This window comes from Canis lupus, chromosome 15, assembly GCF_048164855.1.
Source record: "Canis lupus baileyi chromosome 15, mCanLup2.hap1, whole genome shotgun sequence".
NCBI lineage: Eukaryota > Metazoa > Chordata > Mammalia > Carnivora > Canidae > Canis > Canis lupus.
This window is the reverse complement of record NC_132852.1, coordinates 36,331,179-36,351,026: the sequence shown is the minus strand read 5'-3', so window position 1 is coordinate 36,351,026 and position 19,848 is coordinate 36,331,179. Positions and strand designations below refer to the sequence as shown.

Genomic DNA, 19,848 nt, shown 5'->3' with positions numbered 1-19,848 from the left:
TAAATATTTTATAGTATTCACCATTGAAATTTTATGGACTAAGATTTTTCTTTTGGGAGATTTTTATTACTGACTCAATCTTTTCTTATAGGTCTATTCAGATTTTCTAATTCTTCATGATTTAATCTTGATAGATTGTGTATTTTTTTTCCAGGAATTCATCCAGTTTATCCAATTAATTGGCATACAATTGTTCCAGGTATTTTCATAATACTTTTTAAAAATTTTCTCTAATATTGTAATTTCCTACTTTCATTTATGATTATAATAATCTGTGGGTTTTTTGTTTGTTTTTTTGTCAGTCTTACTGAAGATTTGTCAACTTTGCTGATCTTTTAAAAGGACCAGCTTTTGGTTTTATGGATTTCTCTATTGCTTTTCTATTCTTTATTTCCATTTTAATCTTTATTACTTCCTTCCTCTTGCCAGCTTTGGATTTTGTTTGTTCCTTTTTCTAGTTCCTTATTATGTAAAGCTAAATTGTTGATTTGAGATCTTTTTTATGTAAGTATTTTATGGTGTAAATTTATCTCTTAGCAGTGTTTTCATTTTATCTCATAAGTTTGGTTATGTTATGTTTTTGTCCTCTTTTTCTTTTGAGATTTTATTTATTTATTCACAAGAGACACAGAGAGAGAAGCAGAGACACAGGCAGAGGGAGAAGCAGGCTCCATGCAGGGAGCGGATGTGGAACTGGATCCCAGGACTCCGGTGTCATGCCCTAAGCCAAAGGCAGAGCCACCCAGGCGTCCCTGTTTTTGTCCTCTTTTAAAAAAAATGTGTTATGTAATTTCCTTTTGATTTCTTTTTTGACTCAATGGTTGCTTAATTATCTTTTTTACCTTTTAAATGTTTTCAGGGCTTTCAATGATTTACCATTTTTCTTTCTGATAATGAAAACCAAGGTAAAAAAGATATGATCTCCTATTAAATTCTAAATATTCAATTGGCTTTACACACAAGAAATTGATGGCATTTTAATAATTACTTCTTTGGGGAAGCCTCCCTTGAAGATGTTTGTAAGATACACTGTTCTAAAACAGAGTAGTTCATATAAATGTTAAGAGAGGGGATCCCTGGGTAGCTCAGCAGTTTGGTGCCCGCCTTCAGCCCAGGACATGATCCTGGAGTCCTGGGATCAAGTCCCATGTAGGGCTACTTGCATGGGGCCTACCCTCTGCCTGTGTCTTTGCCTCTCTCTCTCTTTCTCTCTCTGTGTTTTTCATGAATAAGTGAATAAAATATTTTAAAAAATGTTAAGAGAGAGTTTCCATGGGATGGAAGAATACACTGGGAGTTTTCTTTTCTTTTTTTTTCTTTTACTTTTTATTTAATATTTGCATTATGCATCCAAGATGGAGAAAACTGCCTACAGTCTGTTTTCCTATTGATTACAATTAAACACTCTGGGCAGAATACAAAATAAACTACTCAGAACTCTGAAAACAAACAATATCAGGTAGGTTGAAGACTAATGTCAAAATCTGAATATTAATGTGTACGAGGATAAAGTTTACAATTTTATTATTTTTTTCTTTTTCCTGGTTTTAATCCCAAGCAGGTCTGGCAGGCACTAAGCAAAAAGGCCATCTTTTTAGTGAAAGGAATGGAAAAAAGTATTCTTTGATGTTTGAAATTAGCGTGGGAGTAAATATTCATTTCTTTTCTTCTCTCTTTCTTTTTCTCCCCAGCCTACTCTGAAGCTACCACTAGTTATGGGATAGCACTACCACAAAAGTAGTGGCACAGGTACCTAAACCCTGGAAGGAGGATTTCTACTCAGTGGAAGTAGGAAAGAGGGCCCCTAAATCTGAAGAGTTTGGAGAAACTATTGAGTATTAACATCTCTCTTTTCTCTGAACATTTCATCCTCTAGTTATGCAAGTTACACAACAGTACAGACGCTAAAACTCTGAGTTAATGTCATCTTTCTGAACAAAGAAAATGTGTAAAATGACCCGTCATGCAAGACTGAGCGAAATCACAAAAAGAAAAGAATTAAAAAATGGTAACTCCAATTCTGATGTGAGCTGACACAAATTCTGGACTCCATCCTGAGCTGTGCAAACACAGCAACACATCCAAAGAACTATGGTAAACTTTTTAAGAACTGAACTATGGGGCAGCCCCGTTGGCTCAGCAGTTTAGCGCTGCCTTCGGTCCAGGGCCTGACCCTGGAGACCCGGGATCGAGTCCCATGTCGGGCTCCTTGAATGAAGCCTATTTCTCCCTCTGCCTGTGTCTCTGCCTCTCTCTCTCTCTCTCTCTGTGTGTCTCTCATGAATAAACAAATTTAAAAAAAAAGAACTGAACTATGATATAAATATTTCCCCAAATCCCAGGCTAAATCTTGAATGATGTATGCATCCAGCAAATCTAGATAGAGTAGGAAAGCCTTTCAACTGACTTTGAAGCTATTTTGCACAGAAGGTGAGACAAAATTTGTGGTATGAACCTAACCATATTATTATTTGCTACATTATTATATGAACCATTATTATTTGCTACAGCAAATAACAACAACAACAACAAAAAACTAAAACAGTGTTCTCCAGGAAATGCTAAAAGGATCTAAAGCCTTATATCATAGTATTAATAATGTTAAAAATAACTGGCACAAAAGCAGACACATAGATCAATGGAACAGAATAGAGAAACCAGTAATGGACCTTCAATTCTATGATCAACTAATCTTCAACAAAGCAGAAAAGAATATTCGATGGAAAAAACACAGTCTTCAACAAATGTTGTTGGGAAAATTGGACAGCCACATGCAGAAGGATGAAACTGGACCATTTCCACACTATACAGAAAAAATAGACTAAAAATGAATGAAAGACCTAAATGTGAAATAAGAGTCCATCAAAATCCTAGAGGATTGCAAGATATTTACAAATATCTTCTCCCACTCTGTAGGTTGTCTTTTGCTTCCTTTGCTGTGCAAAAGCCTTTTATCTTGATAAAGTCCCAATAGTTCATTGCTGCTTTTGTTTTTGTGGAGGCCGAGAAAATTATTGCCATTCCACTTTAAGTTCAGCGTTAGCATAAGTACAGCCATCCCAGGCCCCTGTGAATAAGAGCTGAACTTTACCTTACTTCAGTTACAGGAAGAAAACAGCTTACAGCTTAAAGTCCTAGAAAGCCCCATATTAAAATAAAAACAGAGCCCAAGCCAGTGGCAGGAAGCCCCTATTAGAATAAGAACAGAGCTCAATGCCCTTGAAGGCCCCATATCAAAATGTAAACAGAACTTGAGGAATTGCTCCACCCCTTTTGGAGGTCCCCTAGACCAGCCCTTAAAACTAAGCTGAAACCCACCACGGGTCCAAGTCCCTGCTCCGCTGTGTCGGGTATACTTGGACCCAAGCTTGAGCTTGTAAATAAGCCCTCGTGTGTTTGCATCGGTGTCGGCTCCTCGGTGGTTTCTTGGATTCGCGATCTTGGGCACAACAGTGCCTTCTAGCCTTTGAAGATGTGTCTAATAAGTTGCTGCGGCCAAGATCACAAAAGTTGCTGCCTGTGACTGATGAATCACTGATCTCTACCTCTGAAACCAGTAATACATTATATATTAATTAATTGGATTTAAGTTTTTAAAATGTTAAAATTATAATCCAAAATTGCATGACATTCAAATAGACAGGAAAATTTGACCAAGCTTTAATGAAAAAGACAATCAATAGATGTAAATCCTGATAAGATGCACATTATAACTATCTTCCATGCAGTAAATGTCAACATTTTTAAAATTAATAAAAAGATAGACACTAACAGCAGAGAAATTAACGTGTGAACTAACTTCAAAATTACAAAGTACAGTATAAAACAATGCTTGCTACTGAACATCAATGAGTTGAAGAAGAAATCAAAAGAGAAATAAAAAAGAAAAACCTTGAGATAAATGGAAATACATCATGCTAAAATTTGTAGGATGCAACCAAAGAAATTGCAAGAAGAAAATTCATAGTGAGAAATGCCTACATCAAGAGATAAGAAAAACATCCTAACTTTACACATAAAGGAACTAGAAGAATTCGTTAGAAAGTGTTTTTTCTCATTTTCTATAAATGTTTGTGTAGAAATGGTAACACTTTTATGTATTTCATAGAATTCATCACTAAAGTGATTTGGCCTTGGGCTTTTTTCTTTGTAATTGGGGAGCACATTTAGATTCTAGGCAGATTTAAAGTTTCCACTGGTCTTACTTCCCATCAGTACTTCTTAGGTCCCTGTAGCATCTGCATGTAGCCTACTCAGCAACTAGAGATTTGATATACAAAGAGTTTACCACTCTTTATAGAGGTATTATTTCCAGGATCATACCTTTAGTTTCTGTGTGATCTGATCTGTCACTGACCTCAATTCGGACTTCAACTTGGACTCACAGTGCTACTGGTATTACATTCATTCCCTACCAAGTTTGCTACTTTTATTCGAAGTGTTGAGGAATGAGATTTTTTGTCCTCTGAACGAAATCTAGAACCACTCCTTGAAGTGGTTCTGACATTTAATATAAAGGTTTTCATGGCCATCCCTGTCTTATTAAAATAACAGAATTAACTTGATTTTATGGCAGCTTTTCATAAATGATTCCCACTTTTTGTTTTAATCAATTTTTATAGTCCTGAAATGGTTGTTTTGACAAATTGTCCAATTTCAATTTCATACTTGTTTTGGGGGTAGATGATTTAATATCTTTTTTTTTAAGATTTTATTATTTATTCATGAGAGACACAGGGAGAGAGAGGCAGTGACACAAGCAGAGGGAGAGGGGGTAGATGATTTAAATATATCTTCTCTTTCTCATAGCTTAGCTCTCTCATTTAGATTTATCTTTACAATTTTCTTTATTTTTTGTCTGACTTATCATTAAATCTAGCACTGATGCAAGATAAATACTGTCATCTAACTAGGAATAAAAAAGGGACTTCCTCAATCTGATAAAGCTATATACATTTTGTACTTCTGCCGACTTCCACCTAGGATAAATTCCCTTCAGTGTAGAGAGCTCAGTTTACATTTTCTTTAGTCCATGACTGCTGGTGATAAATTTTCTTTATTACTTTCTGAAAATACTAGATTTCACTTTGAAAGATATTTTCTCTGCATATAGAATGAGAAGACAGTAGATGGTTTGTTTCTCTTTTGAATCTGTAATTCAATAATCTTCTGGTTTCCATTGTTTTTGTTGGGAAGTCAACATTAGATTGTATTATTGTTCTTTTGTTTTTAAGGTTTTTTAATATTCTGGTTACTTTTATCACTTTTTCTGTGGTTTATAGCACTATCATAATAATGCAGCTTAGTGATTTTATTTTCTTTTAGTTTAGTTTTAGATTTGATTTATTTATTTGAGAAAGAGTGTGTGTGGTGTATGAGCATGAGCAGGAGAAGGGCAGAGGGAGAGGGAGAAGCAGATCCCTACTGAGCAGGGAGCCCAGTAAGGGGCTCCATCCCAGGACCTGAGATCATGACCTGAGTAGAAAGCAGATGCTTACTGACTGAGCCACCCAAGCACCTAAGTGGTTTTAATATTTATTACATATAATGCTTCTTGAGTGTGGGCTCCATGTCTTGTCAGATTGTGATGCGTAATACTGAGACTCAGTATTATGTTTAAAAAACTGAAAATAAGGGTGCCTGTGTGGCTTAGTCATTTGAGTGACTGACTCTTGGTTTCCACTCAGTTTGTGGGATCTACCTCTACATCAACTCCATGCTCAGTGGGGAGTCTGTTTGGGATTCTCTCCTTCCTCCCTTCCTTACCACTCACTCTGTCTCTCTAAAGTGAATGGATAACGGTTCATCTGTGTGGCTCAGCTGTTGAGCATCTGCCTTCAGCTCAGGGCATAATCCTGATCTGGGATCTGATCCTGCATCAGCTCCCTGTGAGGAGCCTGCTTCTCCCTTTGCCTATGTCTCTGCTTCTCTCTTTGTCTCATGAATAAATAAATAAATAAATAAATAAATAAATAAATAAATAATTGTCCTAAAATATTTTTTAAAAATGATTGGATAAAATCTTCAAAAAAGGAAACTGAAAATAAATTCTAATAAGATTGGTAATTAGGTAAACTTTACTAATTTTTAAAGGTAGAATAAGCTTAAAATTAGTTATATTTAAGAATCAAGAAAGAGTGAGAGATCATTAGCAAAAAATTGATCAGGCTAACTACTAAATAGTTTATAATTATTAAAATTTTGGTCATTATTAACAACAAATAAGGCCTTCATATTTTTGGTGTTTCAAAATTAGTTGAATGCATCTTTTTGTAAACCTTCAATGCATTGTCTTTTTTTCATTAGAATTAATATTGTAATATTTCTCTTTATTGAAAACAATTTTCATTTATTGATAAATTATAAGGATTTCAGAGTATAAAATTAATATGTAAATATGAAAGTCTAAATAATATTCCAAATGCTAGTGTTATTTATAGCAACATAAATGGACACAGCTATATCACTTTGAAGTATACATATAATTACTTTCAAATAGCTATGAAAATAATAAATGCCCACAAGCCTTTGGAGTGAATAGAGTACTGCTGACATCTTAGTTTTAGCCCAGTGAAACTGATTTCAGACTCTGGCTTTCAGAATTCAAGACAGTATCTTTAAGTTGTTTTAAGCCACCAAAAATGTGGTAATTTGTTATAGTGGCCACAGACTAATAATTTAAGTTGAATGTCTTTTTATGTGCTTATTAGTCATTCATATATCTCATGTGGAAAGATGTCTTTTTAAAATTTTTAATTTATTATTTATTCATGACAGACAGAGAGAGAGAGGCAGAGACACAGGCAGAGGGAGAGAGGGAGAGAGGGAGAGAAGCAGGCTCCATGCAGGGAGCCTGACTTGGGACTTGATCCCAGGTCTCCAGGATCACACCCTGGGCTGAAGGTGGCGCCAAAACGCTGGGCCACCAGGGATGCCCAGAAAAATGTCTTTTAAAATCACTTTCCACCTTAAAATGGGATTATTTGAGTTATTATGTTATAATACTTCTTTATATATTCTGAATAAAAGTTCTTAATCAGATATACACTTTGTAAATATATTATCCCATACCGAGTTGTATAAGTTCTTTATATATTTTGGATATTACCCTTTGTCCAACCTTGTTAAAATCTTTCTCACTCAGCAGATTGTCTTTTAGTTTTGCTGATTATTTCTTTCACTGTGCAGAAGATTTTTATTTTGACATGGTACCAATAGTTTATTTTTGTACCTAAAAAAATTGTTGCTATGGCTGACATCAGAAACATTATGGCCTATATTCTCTTCTAGTATTTTTATTTCAGGTATCACATATAAGTCTTTAATCTATTTTGTTTATTTTTGTGTAAGATATAAGTGGTCCAGTTTCATTCTTTTGCCTGTGACTATCCAGTTTTCCCTAATAATCAATTAAAAATGGGCAGAAGGCATGAACAGACATTTCTCCAGAGAAAACATTCAGATGGCCAAGAGACACATGAAAAGATGCTCAACCTCACTCAACATCAGGGAAATGCAAATCAAAATCACAATGAGATATCACTTCACATCTGTCAGAATGGCTAAAATCAAAAACAAAACAAAGAAAAGTGTTGGAGAGAATGTGGTATAAAAGGAAACCTCGGGATCCCTGGGTGGCGCAGCGGTTTGGCGCCTGCCTTTGGCCCAGGGCGCGATCCTGGAGACCCGGGATCGGATCCCACGTCGGGCTCCCGGTGCATGGAGCCTGCTTCTCCCTCTGCCTGTGTCTCTGCCTCTCTCTCTCTCTCTCTCTCTCTCTCTCTCTCTGTGACTATCATGAATAAATAAATAAAATCTTTAAAAAAAAAAAAAATCCTGAAAAAAAAAAAAAAAAAAAGGAAACCTCTAGCACTGTTGGTAGGAAATCAAACTGGTACAGCCACTATGAAAACAGTATGAAGTATCCTCAAAAAGTTAAAAATTGTTTTTCTATATGGTTATGAGTATATATATGATGAATGTTATGAGTATATAAGTCCAATGAGTATTATTATGAGTATATATTATGAATATATTTTGAGTATATTGTTTGAATATATATAAAATAATATGAGTATTATATTATGTGTATATATAAGATAATATGAATATTATTCATCCATTAAAAAGGAATTAAATCTTGTCATTTGCAAGGACATGGATGGAGCTAGGGAGTATAATGTTAAGCAAAATAAGTAGACAGTCAGAGAAAAACAAATACCATATGATTTCACCCATGTGTGGAATTTAAGAAACAAAACAAAGCAAAAATATGATGAGAATTAAGGAGTGTAGTTGTTGTGATGAGCATTCAGTGATGTATGGAACTGTTCAAGCACTATATTATACACCTTAAGCTAATATTACATTATATGTTAGCTATGTTGGAATTAAAATTCAATAAAAATAATTAGAAAGAAAAAAAAAAAAACAATCCCATGCCATGGATTGTCCTTTTACTTTCTGATGGTGTCATTTGAAACATAGAAGATTCTAACTTTGAGGGCAGCCCAGGTGGATCAGCGATTTAGCACCACCTTCACTTCAGCCTAAGGCATGATCCTGGAGACCCATGATCCAGTCCCACGTCAGGCTCCCTGCATGGAACCTGCTTCTTCCTCTGCCTGTGTCTCTGCCTCTCTCTCTCTGTCTCTCATGAATAAATAAATTAAACCTTTAAAAAATGAAAAAATAACTTTGATGAAGTCCAATTTATCCATTTTTTTTCTTTTGTATCTTCTACATTTGGTGTTCTATGTTATCAATAATAGCTAGATCCAAGGTTATGAAAATTTAACCTATGTTTGCTTCTTACAGTTTTATAATTTTAGCCCTTAGAACTTAGGATATGATGCATTTGGAGTTAATTTTTGTATGATATTTGAGGGGCAGGGCAAGATGGCAGAAGAGTAGGATCCCCAAGTCACCTGTCCCCACCAACTTACCTAGATAACTTTCAAATCATCCTGAAAACCTACGAATTCGGCCTGAGATTTAAAGATAAAACAGCTGGAATGCAACAGTGAGAAGAGTTCACGCTTCTATCAAGGTAGGAAAACGGAAAAAAATAAATAAAAAAGCATCCAAGGGGGAGGGGCCCCCACAAGGAGCTGGGCTAAGGCCAGGCTGCAAGAGCCTCCAGGACAGGAAAGCTCTGTTCCGGAGAAGCAGCAGCTTTACCAATCTTCCCGGATGGAGAGGCGCTCACAGGGAAATCGGGCAGCATCCCAGGAGGGGCAGTGGAGACTCCAGGTTCCCGGGGTCACTAACAGAGGAGGTGCGCCCGGGGGGGAGAGTGTGCCACACACTGCAGGCTGAGCTCCTTAAAGGGCTGGAGCACACATCTGGTGGGGCCCGGGGAGCAGCTCAGGCGGCGGCTCCGTGGAGGGGGCTGCAAGGCCGGGAGTGCAATTCCAGCAGCCCAGACCCCAGAGCCCAAGGCACCAGGGGACACAGGCCAGGATCTGGTGCTCCCAGGGACACCAGAGGCTGGGACAGGTGGAGGCCGGGAAGACACAGGACAACAAGGACGCTCCTGTAGATGGTCGGCCACAAGCTGTGCAGGTCACAACCCCGCCCCCGGAGCATCCAGGCCTCTGTGGACTGGAAGCTGCGGTAGTTATTGCAGGAGCTGACTCAAGGGTTGGAGAGCTGGCCGCTGCTACCATTGTTGTTCCTCCTGGTGTCACCTTGTGCCGGAGACTGAGGGGGACTGAGCGGGGCCGCCAGGGAGCAAGGTCCTCACAGGATAAACAGCTCCCACTGAGCTGTGCACCTGGCAGGGGGTGGGGCAGCTCCCCCAGGTGCACACACCTGAGAATCAGCACAGCAGGCCCCTCCCCCAGAAGACCAGCTGGAAGGACAGGGGAAGAGCAATTTCTTAACCAAGCAGCACTAGAAAGCTCTAGGGGAAGTTGAGGGACTTACAGTATATAGAATCAGAATCAGAGGATATCCCTCCCTTTTTGGTTTGTTGGTTTCCCCCCCTTTTTTCCTCTCTTTTTCCTTCCTTTTTCCAGTACAACTTGTTTTTAGCCACTCTGCACTGAGCAAAATGACTAGAAGGAAGAACTCATCACAAAAGAATCAGAAACAGTACTCTCTCCCAGAGTAACAGAATTTGGATTACAATTTGATGTCAGAAAGCAAATTCAGAAGCACAATTATAAGGCTATTGGTGGCTCTGGAAAAAAGCATAAAGGATTCAAGAGACTTCATGACTGCAGAATTTAGATCTTATCAGGCCAAAGATTGAATTGAATTAAAATTCAATTAAATGAGATGCAATCCAAAATGGAGGTCCTAATGACAAGGGTTAACGAGGTAGAAGAATGAGTGAGTGACATAGAAGACAAGTTGATGGCAAGAAAGGAAACTGAGGAAAAAAGAGAAAAACAAAAGACCATGAGGATAGGTTAAAGGAAATAAATGACAGCCTCATGAGGAGAAATCTATGTTTAATTGGGGTTCCAGAGGGTACCAAAAGGGACAGAGGACCAGAAAGTGTATTTGAACAAATCATAGCTGAGAACTTCCCTAACTTGGGGAGAGAAACAGGCATTCAGATCCAGGAGATAGACACCCCCCCTAAAATCAATAAAAACCGTTCAATACCCGGACATTTAATAGTGAAACTTGCAAACTCCAAAGATAAAGAGAAGATCCTTAAAGCAGCAAGAGACAAGAAATCCTCGAGCTTTATGGGGAGAAGTATTAGGTTAATGGCAGACCTCTCCACAAAGACTGGTAGGCCAGAAAGGGCTGGCATGATATATTCAGGACCCTAAATGAGAATATGCAGCCAAGAATACTCTATCCAGCAAGGCTCTCATTCATTATAGAAGGAGAGATAAAGAGCTCCCAAGATCAGCAGAAACTGAAAGAATATGTGACCACCAAACCAGCTCTGCAAGAAACATTAAGGGGGACTCTGTAAAAGAAAGAGGAAGTCCAAGGAAACAATCCAAAAACCAGGGACTGAATAAGTATTATGATGACACTAAATTCATATCTTTCAATAGTAACTCTGAACATGAATGGGCTTAATGATCCCATCAAAAGGTGCAGGGTTTCAGACTGGATAAAAAAGCAAGACCCATATATTTGCTGTCTACAAGAGGCTCATTTTAGACCCAAGAACACTTACAGCCTGAAAATAAAAGGTTGGAGAACCATTTATCATTCAAATGGTCCTCAAAAGAAAGCAGGGGTAGCAATCTTCATATCAGATAAATAAAAGTTTATCCCAAAGACTGTAGTAAGAGATGAAGAGGGACAATATATCATACTTAAAGGGTCTATCCAGGGGATCCCTGGGTGGTGCAGTAGTTTGGTGCCTGCCTTTGGCCCAGGGCGCGATCCTGGAAACCTGGGATTGAATCCCACATCGGGCTCCCGGTGCATGAAGCCTGCTTCTCCCTCTGCCTATGTCTCTGCCTCTCTCTCTCTCTCTCTCTCTCTCTCTCTGTGACTATCATAAATAAATAAAAAAAATTTTAAAAAAGGGTCTATCCAACAAGAGGATCTAACACTACCAAAACTGGAACAGGAAGAAATAGAAAACCTGAACAGGCTGATAACCAGGGAGGACATTGAAGCAGTCATCAAAAGCCACAAAAGTCCAGGGCCACAAAAGTCCAGGGCCAGATGGCTTCCCAGGGGAATTCTATCAAATGTTTAAAGAAGAGATAATACCTATTCTACTAAAGCTATTCTAAACGATAGAAATGGATGGAATACTTCCAAACTTGTTTTATGAGGACAGCATCACCTTAATTCCAGACAAAGACCCCACCAAAAAGAATTATAGACCAATATCCCTGAAGAACATGGATGCAAAAATTCTCAACAAGATACTAGACAATAGGATCCAACAGTACATTAAGAAGATTATTCACCATGACAAAGTGGGATTTATCCCCAGGATGCAAGGCTGGTTCAACACTCGTAAAGCAATCAGTGTGATAGATCATATCAACAAGAGAAAAAACAAGAACCAAATGATCTTCTAAATAGATGCAGAGAAAGCATTTGACAAAATACAGCATCCATTCCTGATCAAACCTCTTCAGAGTGTAGGGAATAGAGGGAACATCCCTCAGCATCTTAAAAGCCATCTATGAAAAGCCCACAGCAACTATCATTCTCAATGGGGAAACACTGGAAATCCTTCCCCTAAGATCAGGAACAAGACAAGGATGTCCACTGTCACCACTGCTATTCAACATAGTACTAGAAGTCCTCGCCTCAGCAGTTAGGCAACAAAAAAGAAATAAAAGGCATTCAAATGGGCAAAGAAGAAGACAAACTCTCCTTCTTTGCAAATGACATGATACTATATATAGAAAACCCAAAAGACTCCACCCCAAGATTGCTGGAACTCATACAGCAATTCGGCAGTGTGACAGGATACAAAATCAATGCCCAGAAATCAGTGGCATTTCTATACACTAACAGTGAGACTGAAGAAAGAGAAATTAAGGAGTCGATCCCATTTACAATTGCACCCAAAAGCATAAGATACCTAGGAATAAACCTAACCAAGGTAAAGGATCTATACCCTAAAAACTACAGAACGCTTCTGAGAGAAATTGAGGAAGACACAAAGAGATGGAAAAATATCCTGTGCTCATGGATTGGAAGAATTAATATTGTGAAAATGTCAATGTTACCCAGGGCAATGTACACATTTAATGCAATCCCTATCAAAATACCATGGACTTTCTTCAGAGAGTTGGAACAAATCTTCTTAAGATTTGTGTGGAACCAGAAAAGATGCTGAATAGCCAGGGGAATATTAAAAAAGAAAACCATAGCTGGGGGCATCACAATGCCAGATTTCAGGTTGTACTACATAGCTGTGGTCATCAAGACAGTGTGGTACTGGCACAAAAACAGACACATAGATCAATGAAACAGAATAGAGAATCCAGAAATGGACCCTCAACTCTATGGTCAACTAATATTTGACAAAGCAGGAAAGACTATCCACTGGAAAAAGGACAGTCTCTTCAATAAATGGTGCTGGGAAAACTGGAAATCCACATGCAGAAGAATGAAACTAGACCATTCTCTTACACCATACACAAAGATAAACTCAAAATGGATGAAAGATCTAAATGTGAGACAAGAATCCATCAAAATCCTAGAGGAGAACTCAGGCAACACCCTTTTTGAACTTGGCCACAGCAACTTCTTGCAAGATACATCCATGAAGGCAAGGGAGACAAAAGCAAAAATGAACTATTCGGACTTAATCAAGATCAAAAGCTTCTGCACAGCAAAAGAAACAGTCAACAAAACTAAAAGACAACCTACAGAATGGGAGAAGATATTTGCAAATGACGTATCAGATAAAGGGCTAGTTTCCAAGATCTATAAAGAACTTATTAAACTCAACAACAAATTAACAAACAATCCAATCATGAAATGGGCAAAAGACATGAACAGAAATCTCACAGAGGAAGACATAGACATGGCCAACAAGCACATGAGAAAATGCTCCACATCACTTGCCATCAGGGAAATACAAATCAACTACAATGAGATACCACCTCACACCAGTGAGAATGGGGAAAATTAACAAGTCAGGAAACAACACATGTTGGAGAGGATGTGGAGAATGGTGAACCCTCTTGCACTGTTGGTGGGAATGTGAACTGGTGCAGCCACTCTGGAAAGCTGTGTGGAGGTTCCTCAAAGAGTAAAAAATAGAGCTACCCTATGACCCAGCAATTGCACTGCTGGGGATTTACCCCCCAAAACACAGATGCAGTGAAACGCCAGAACACCTGCATGTTTAAGCAGCAATGTCTACAATAGCCAAACACTGGAAGGAGCCTCGGTGCCATTGAAAGATGAATGGATAAAGAAGATGTGGTCTATGTATACAATGGAATATTACTCAGCCATTAGAAATGACAAATACCCACCATTTACTTCGATGTGGATGGAACTGGAGGGTATTATGCTGAGTGAAATAAGTCAATCAGAGAAGGACAAACATTATATGGTCTCATTTATTTGAGGAATATAAAAAATAGTGAAAGGGAATAAAGGGGAAAGGAGAGAAAATGAGTGAAAATATCAGTGAGGATGACAGAACATGAGACACTTAACTCTGGGAAACGAACAAGGGAGAGTGGAATGTGAGGTGGGCAGGGGGTTGGGGTGACTGGGTGACAGGCACTGAGGGGGGCACTTGACAGGATGAGCAATGGGTGATATGCTATATGTTGCAAATTGAACTCCAATTAAAAAATTAAAGATTAATAAAAAAAAATTAAAAAATGTATGATATTTGATAGTGGTTCAGATTCTTTACTTGTGGTTATACAGTTGCCCCAGCATTGCTTGTTGAAAAGACAATGTTTTCCCCCATTGAATTGTCTTTGCACCTTTATTAATAATCAATGGAAAGTAAAAGTAAGAATTCATTTTGTACTCTTCATTTCAATGCCATCAATCTATATTTTTCTTCATATACCAGTAACACACTGTCTTGATTACTGTGACTTTTTTGTAGTGAAATGTACTGTAGTACATTTTTGAGTGGGAAAATGCCTATACTCCCATGTATGAGATTGGAGATATTCTGGGTCCACATTTTCTATTAGCTTAGGTCTGTCATAATAAAATCCCATAGTGTGGGTGGCTAAAATAACATAAATTAATTTTCCCACAATTTTGGAGACTGGAAGTCCTTCTGAGGCTTCTTTCTTTGGCTTGCAGGTGGATGGCTGCCTTCCTACTGTGTCCTTACATGATCTTTTCTCTGTGCTCAAAGGTTGCAGGTGTTTCTTTTTGTGTCCAAATTTCCTCTTTTATAAAAACATTAGTCATATTGGGTTAGGCCTACCACATAGCCCTTTAATTTAATCACCCATTTAAAGCCTCTATATTCAAATACAGTCTCATTCTGAGGTATTGGGAGTCAGGTCTTCAACATATATTCTTTCATTTCTGATTTTACTTGAGTCTTCTCACTTCTTTAGTCTAGCTAAAAGTTTGGCAATTTTATCTTTTAAAATCACAAACTTTGAATTTTTTTGATCTTTTCTAATATCTTTCTAGTCTCTACTTCTTTTATTTCTGCTCTTATCTTTGTTATTTCATTTCTTCTGCTAAGGGTATAAATTTAGATTTTTTGAGATCTTATTGATATGAACTTCCATCTGAGAACTGCTTTTGTTGCATCTTATAAATTTTAGTATGTCATGCTTTCACTTTAATTTGTCTCAATATAGTTTTTGATTTTGATTTCTTCTTTGACCCATTGGTTGTTCAGGAATACGTCACTTAATTTTCACCATTTTCCCCCTATTATTGATTTCTATTTTCATATCATTGTGGTTGGAAAAGATACTTGGTATGATTTTAATCTTCATACATTTCCTATGGCTTATTTTGTGACCTAATATATCCTGTATAATATTCCACATGTGCTCATGAAGAATGTATTTTCTGCTGAGGTTGGATAGAACATTCAGTATATGTCCCCTGCTCTTTGTAGGTTACATTCTAATTAGGAAAATATTACTATTGTTATTATATTCTATGTCCCACAGTAGACAATGCCTCTTAACATTTGAACTACTAATTTTATCACCCTAAGTCTTACATCTTTTGCATAATGTTTCTCCCTTCTTTTTCAGAAAATATTAGGTTATTCACTTAACGTTTTAATCACATCTCTTTAACAGTGTGATTTCATTTTATTTTTTACTTTTATATTTTATTTTCTAATCACTCCTTATCCACCTTCATCCTTGCTATGTTTCTTCCCTCCTAACTGGATCTTTCCAGTCCTGCTAAAAGTATAGACTAACCCCTTCAGCAACATCTCCTCTCCTTTTCCTTCCTAACTTTCTACATGATGGCTTCTGTCCCTGCTGTGCTACCAGCTTCTTGCAAGGTATTTTTTTTGCTAACAGAAAAATGCACCACTCAGATCCCCCTTGAAGAAAGGATTTGCTACCCAAGGGAGGAATGTGACTAGCCTATAGCCTCAAACTCTTAGTTGCTATAAAGTCTGTCTCAGCTTTTGAGCCAACAACAGGACCTTTTGGGAGTGTATTGATTTAATTACTGAGCAAGCTACCTGTACAAAGGGCTAAACTTCACCTCCTTTAATGAACAATCTTTGTTTTGGAGTCCGTGGCTCTGGAGCCACCTTTCTGGACTGGCAGTAACTCTGTGAGGTCTTTATTATGGTGCGAGGTAACTTTCTCAAATCTGCTTCCTCCTTTCTTTCAGAGCTGTTATTCTTTGAAAGATCTTTTGCTCTGTAACTCTTCCTCAGCATCCGATTCCTGAAGAATATGAGGACATTCATTACTTACTCATTACCACTCAAACAATAATCACCTCAGTTCTCATTCTGCTTGATCTCTAAGTAGCATTTGAAGTTTTTAAAATTCTACTTTGAAATTCTATTTGTAATCACCATAATATCTTCTTTTTTCGCTCTCTCTCTCTGTAATAAATATTTAAAGAAAAATCATTGTCTGGCAAACAAGTCCTTGCAAAATGGAAATTACGCAAGCCATCAACTTGCATAGTAAGCCAAAAAATAAAAGTTCTGTCCAAGTTACTCCCTTCTCATGTGTGAATGTCATACTGATGGGGAGAAAAGTTTACGTTTAACCTTTTACTAGCCACAGATTTTCTTAGGAAAATATTTTTTTTCCATTTGCTGAATTTATTTAAAGAAATCAATTTAGAAATATCATAGAATGAAACGAGACTTCTGACATGTAAACACACTGCTGTATTCCTGAAACAGATGTTAACACCTGATAAAAGTTAATAATCCTCGGCAGGAAAGCCGGTCTTCAGCAGTTACTAAAACCATTTTGCTTCTTCAGCTTTCCTGGTGTAACAATGCAATACTATCAAACCACAATCAGATATAATAAAGGACAAGATTGGATGGACAGGTCAGTACCATTGGTTACAGCTGTTAAACAGTTTCATTCTTGGCGCCACGTAAAAACAAGCCAATCACATCAAATAAATCATGGCTTTTAATTGATTTTATTTTTTACATAAAAAGTTCAGTAAAAATTGGATAAAGTAAAGTGATTTTAAGCAGTAAATCAATCTTATCAACATAGCACAAGGCTGGCCAAAACCACAAGGCAGCCTGCTTTGGAATATTTACATGATAACAAATTAAACCTTGCAGGAGAACTTAAAACGGTCCTTACAAAGTCTTTTCTGTGATCTAGCACGTAGAGGCTAAAAGCAAAACGAAAAACAAAACCAGGAAAAAACAAATTATTTTCAATATATTCACATATACATTAAAATATAATACAGATTGTCAGGGTGAAGGGTTATGGGTGGGGATGCGCATGGGTCTGTGCGCTGACAGCACCGCCAAGGAGACCCAGGTTTGGGAGTGGGGCTAGCCTGGCCAGGATCTTAGCGGGGTCCTTCCCTAAGCCCTCGCCTCTGACGGGCTTCCAACCACACCCCAACAGCTCCTGACCAGGGATCGCCTGTTGCAGATGGAGCTCAATTTCGTGGCTTTCAGTTGAAATCTGCAGGTCTGAAATCCCCAGGGGGATGTGTCACCAGTAGCACAGCCCTGACAGAGGGGGAGGGAAGGGGGCAGCAGGCCCACGGGGTTTCTTCTCCCGAGTCGGTCCTACCTGCTCATCTGTCCTCCCACCCTGGCCCCACAAGTCACTCTAATTCAGTGTCCTCTTTGGGTTTGTACACAGCCCCAAACTTCTGCATGTACTTCTTAATATACTCCTTGGAAGCCATGCTATACACATGGGATAAATAAATAATGGGAAGATAAAGTTGTTATTACATGATTATTTCATAGATGTGATTTGTTTTTGCCCTGATATTTAAACTGCAATTCTATATTGAAGGATTAAAACACATACATGCATCCATGTCATAATTAGCGTTTTATTTAGTCACCTTAACAAATGAGCTTTCTAAGAAAGTTATCGACCATAGAACTAATTGGTTCAGATACGTTTTTTTACACTCTTTATCTGTGTGCACCTGTATTTGTTTTGATCCGAGACTTCTAGAAATCTGGCAGTAGATATGCTTAAAACAGACGCCTGTCTGCTAATAAACACATTGTGAATTTCCATTTTCTATTTTCTTTCACTGCAGTAATTCAGCCATTGCGCCAGAAAACTACGACGTGGCCTATTAACACCGCCAAGCACTTCACCGGCAAACGGCCCGTCTCCAGGGTAGAAAATGCACTTCGTGACCCTCACGTCACCCCCGAACGAGTCTCCGATGTCCCCGCCTTGCAACATAAAGCGCAAGCCCACGAGGGCAGCAGGACCCGCCGGTGTGCGCTTCCCACGCGCAGCGGGCGGGGCAGGGGGCGGGGCGGGGGGACTGCGGCTGCGCGCGGGTCCGCGGAGGGGGCGGAGGGGGCGGGGTGGGCGGAGCAGCCGCGCCCCCGCCCCGCCCCGCCCCGCCCCGCCCCCGCCCCGCCCCGCCCCGCCCCGCGGCCCGCGCCGACCCTTCCCACCGGCCGGAGGGCAGGGCCCCGCGCGCGGCCGCCGTTCCGCAGCCAACAGCCGTCACCGTGGCCAGGCCGGCGGGCCCCGCGATGCTGTCTCTCCTGCTGATGCTCTCAGGTCTGGGCCGGCTGACCTCCGCGGGCCATCGTGAGTGACGGACCCTGCTCCGCGGAGGGCCACCGGCCGCAGAGCCTCTGGGCTCGGCGGGCCCCGGGACCTTGCTCCAGAGCCCCGGTCCGCTGGGGAGAGACCAGCGTCTTGTCAGAGCCCGCCTGGCGTCAGGGTCGTCCTGGGCCTGCTGCGGGGAGGGCTCGGAGCGAGGCTGGGACAGGTGCCCCTCCCTCGCCGGACCCTGCACCTGGAGGGGAGGGCGCGCACCTCTGGGGCCTGGGGCCTGGGGCCTGGGCCTGGGGCGCAGCACTCCTTCACCTGCGGGCTGAGGTCGGCCAGTCCCGAAGTCTGGACCGGGGCAGGGTCACGCTCCCCACTTCCTGGGAGCCTCTTCCCGGGATGTACAAAGTCTGATTTTGTGGTGGGTGCGTGCGTGCCCCTGTGTGTGTGTGTGTGTGTGTGTGTGTGTGTGTGTGTTGGGGCTTGGAGCTTCAGAGTGAGGTGGTGTGAGAGGAGAAGTGAAGAATCAGGATGCGGCCGGGCACTGGGGAATGCTCACACATGTTGTCCTTACTGTAGATCCTGAACCATCCCTTCTACAAATTACCGTGCCACGGAAGATTGGGACAAGTACCAATGACGGTGAAGATTTCAAAACACATGTAATTAAGAAGTCACTTTTTTTTAATGAAAAAAATATTTGTTATCTGCAAATAGTGAAAGTTTTACTTCTTCCCTGCCAATTTGGATGCCTTTTATTTATTTTTGTTGTCTGCTGACTAGGACTTCTAGCACTATGTTAAATAACAGTGGTGAGAGTGGACATCCTTGCCTTGTTCCTGATTATATTGGAAAAGCTCTGTCTTTCCCCATTGAAGATGATAATTAACTGTAGGTTTTTTATATACGGCCTTTATTATGTTGGGGTATGTTCCCTCTAAAATTACTTTGTAGGGTTTTTGCCGTGAATGGATTTTTACTTTGTCAAATGCTTTTTCTGCATCTATTGAGAGGATCGTATGGTTCTTATCTAATCTTTTGTTAAAGTGGTGTATCACATTGATTTGTGAATATTGAACCATGCTTGTAGGCCAGGAGTAAATTCACCACCATTGATCCTGGTGAATGATTTCCTTAATGTATTGTTGAATTTAGTTTGCTAGTATGTTATTGAGAATTTTTACATCTGTGTTAATCAGAGATATTGGTCTATAATTCTCTTTATTATTGG

The 19,848-nt window shown here is 39.5% G+C and overlaps 1 protein-coding gene and 1 long non-coding RNA gene across 2 annotated transcripts in view; both read left to right on the top strand.

Moving 5' to 3' along the window:
• Window positions 1–7,617, top strand: part of LOC140604890 (uncharacterized) — a 115,145-nt gene extending 107,528 nt beyond the window's left edge. The window contains exons 2-4 of the long non-coding RNA XR_012007711.1: window positions 155–199; window positions 1,692–1,749; window positions 1,877–7,617. This is a non-coding gene — a long non-coding RNA (uncharacterized lncRNA). The remainder of the gene's footprint in view (window positions 1–154; window positions 200–1,691; window positions 1,750–1,876) is intronic.
• An 8,910-nt stretch (window positions 7,618–16,527) lies between these two features.
• Window positions 16,528–19,848, top strand: part of LOC140604506 (A disintegrin and metallopeptidase domain 3-like) — a 110,856-nt gene continuing 107,535 nt past the window's right edge. The window contains exons 1-4 of the mRNA XM_072775746.1: window positions 16,528–16,558; window positions 18,142–18,211; window positions 18,298–18,653; window positions 19,197–19,279. Of these exons, the coding sequence (XP_072631847.1) occupies window positions 16,528–16,558; window positions 18,142–18,211; window positions 18,298–18,653; window positions 19,197–19,279 (540 nt within the window). The remainder of the gene's footprint in view (window positions 16,559–18,141; window positions 18,212–18,297; window positions 18,654–19,196; window positions 19,280–19,848) is intronic.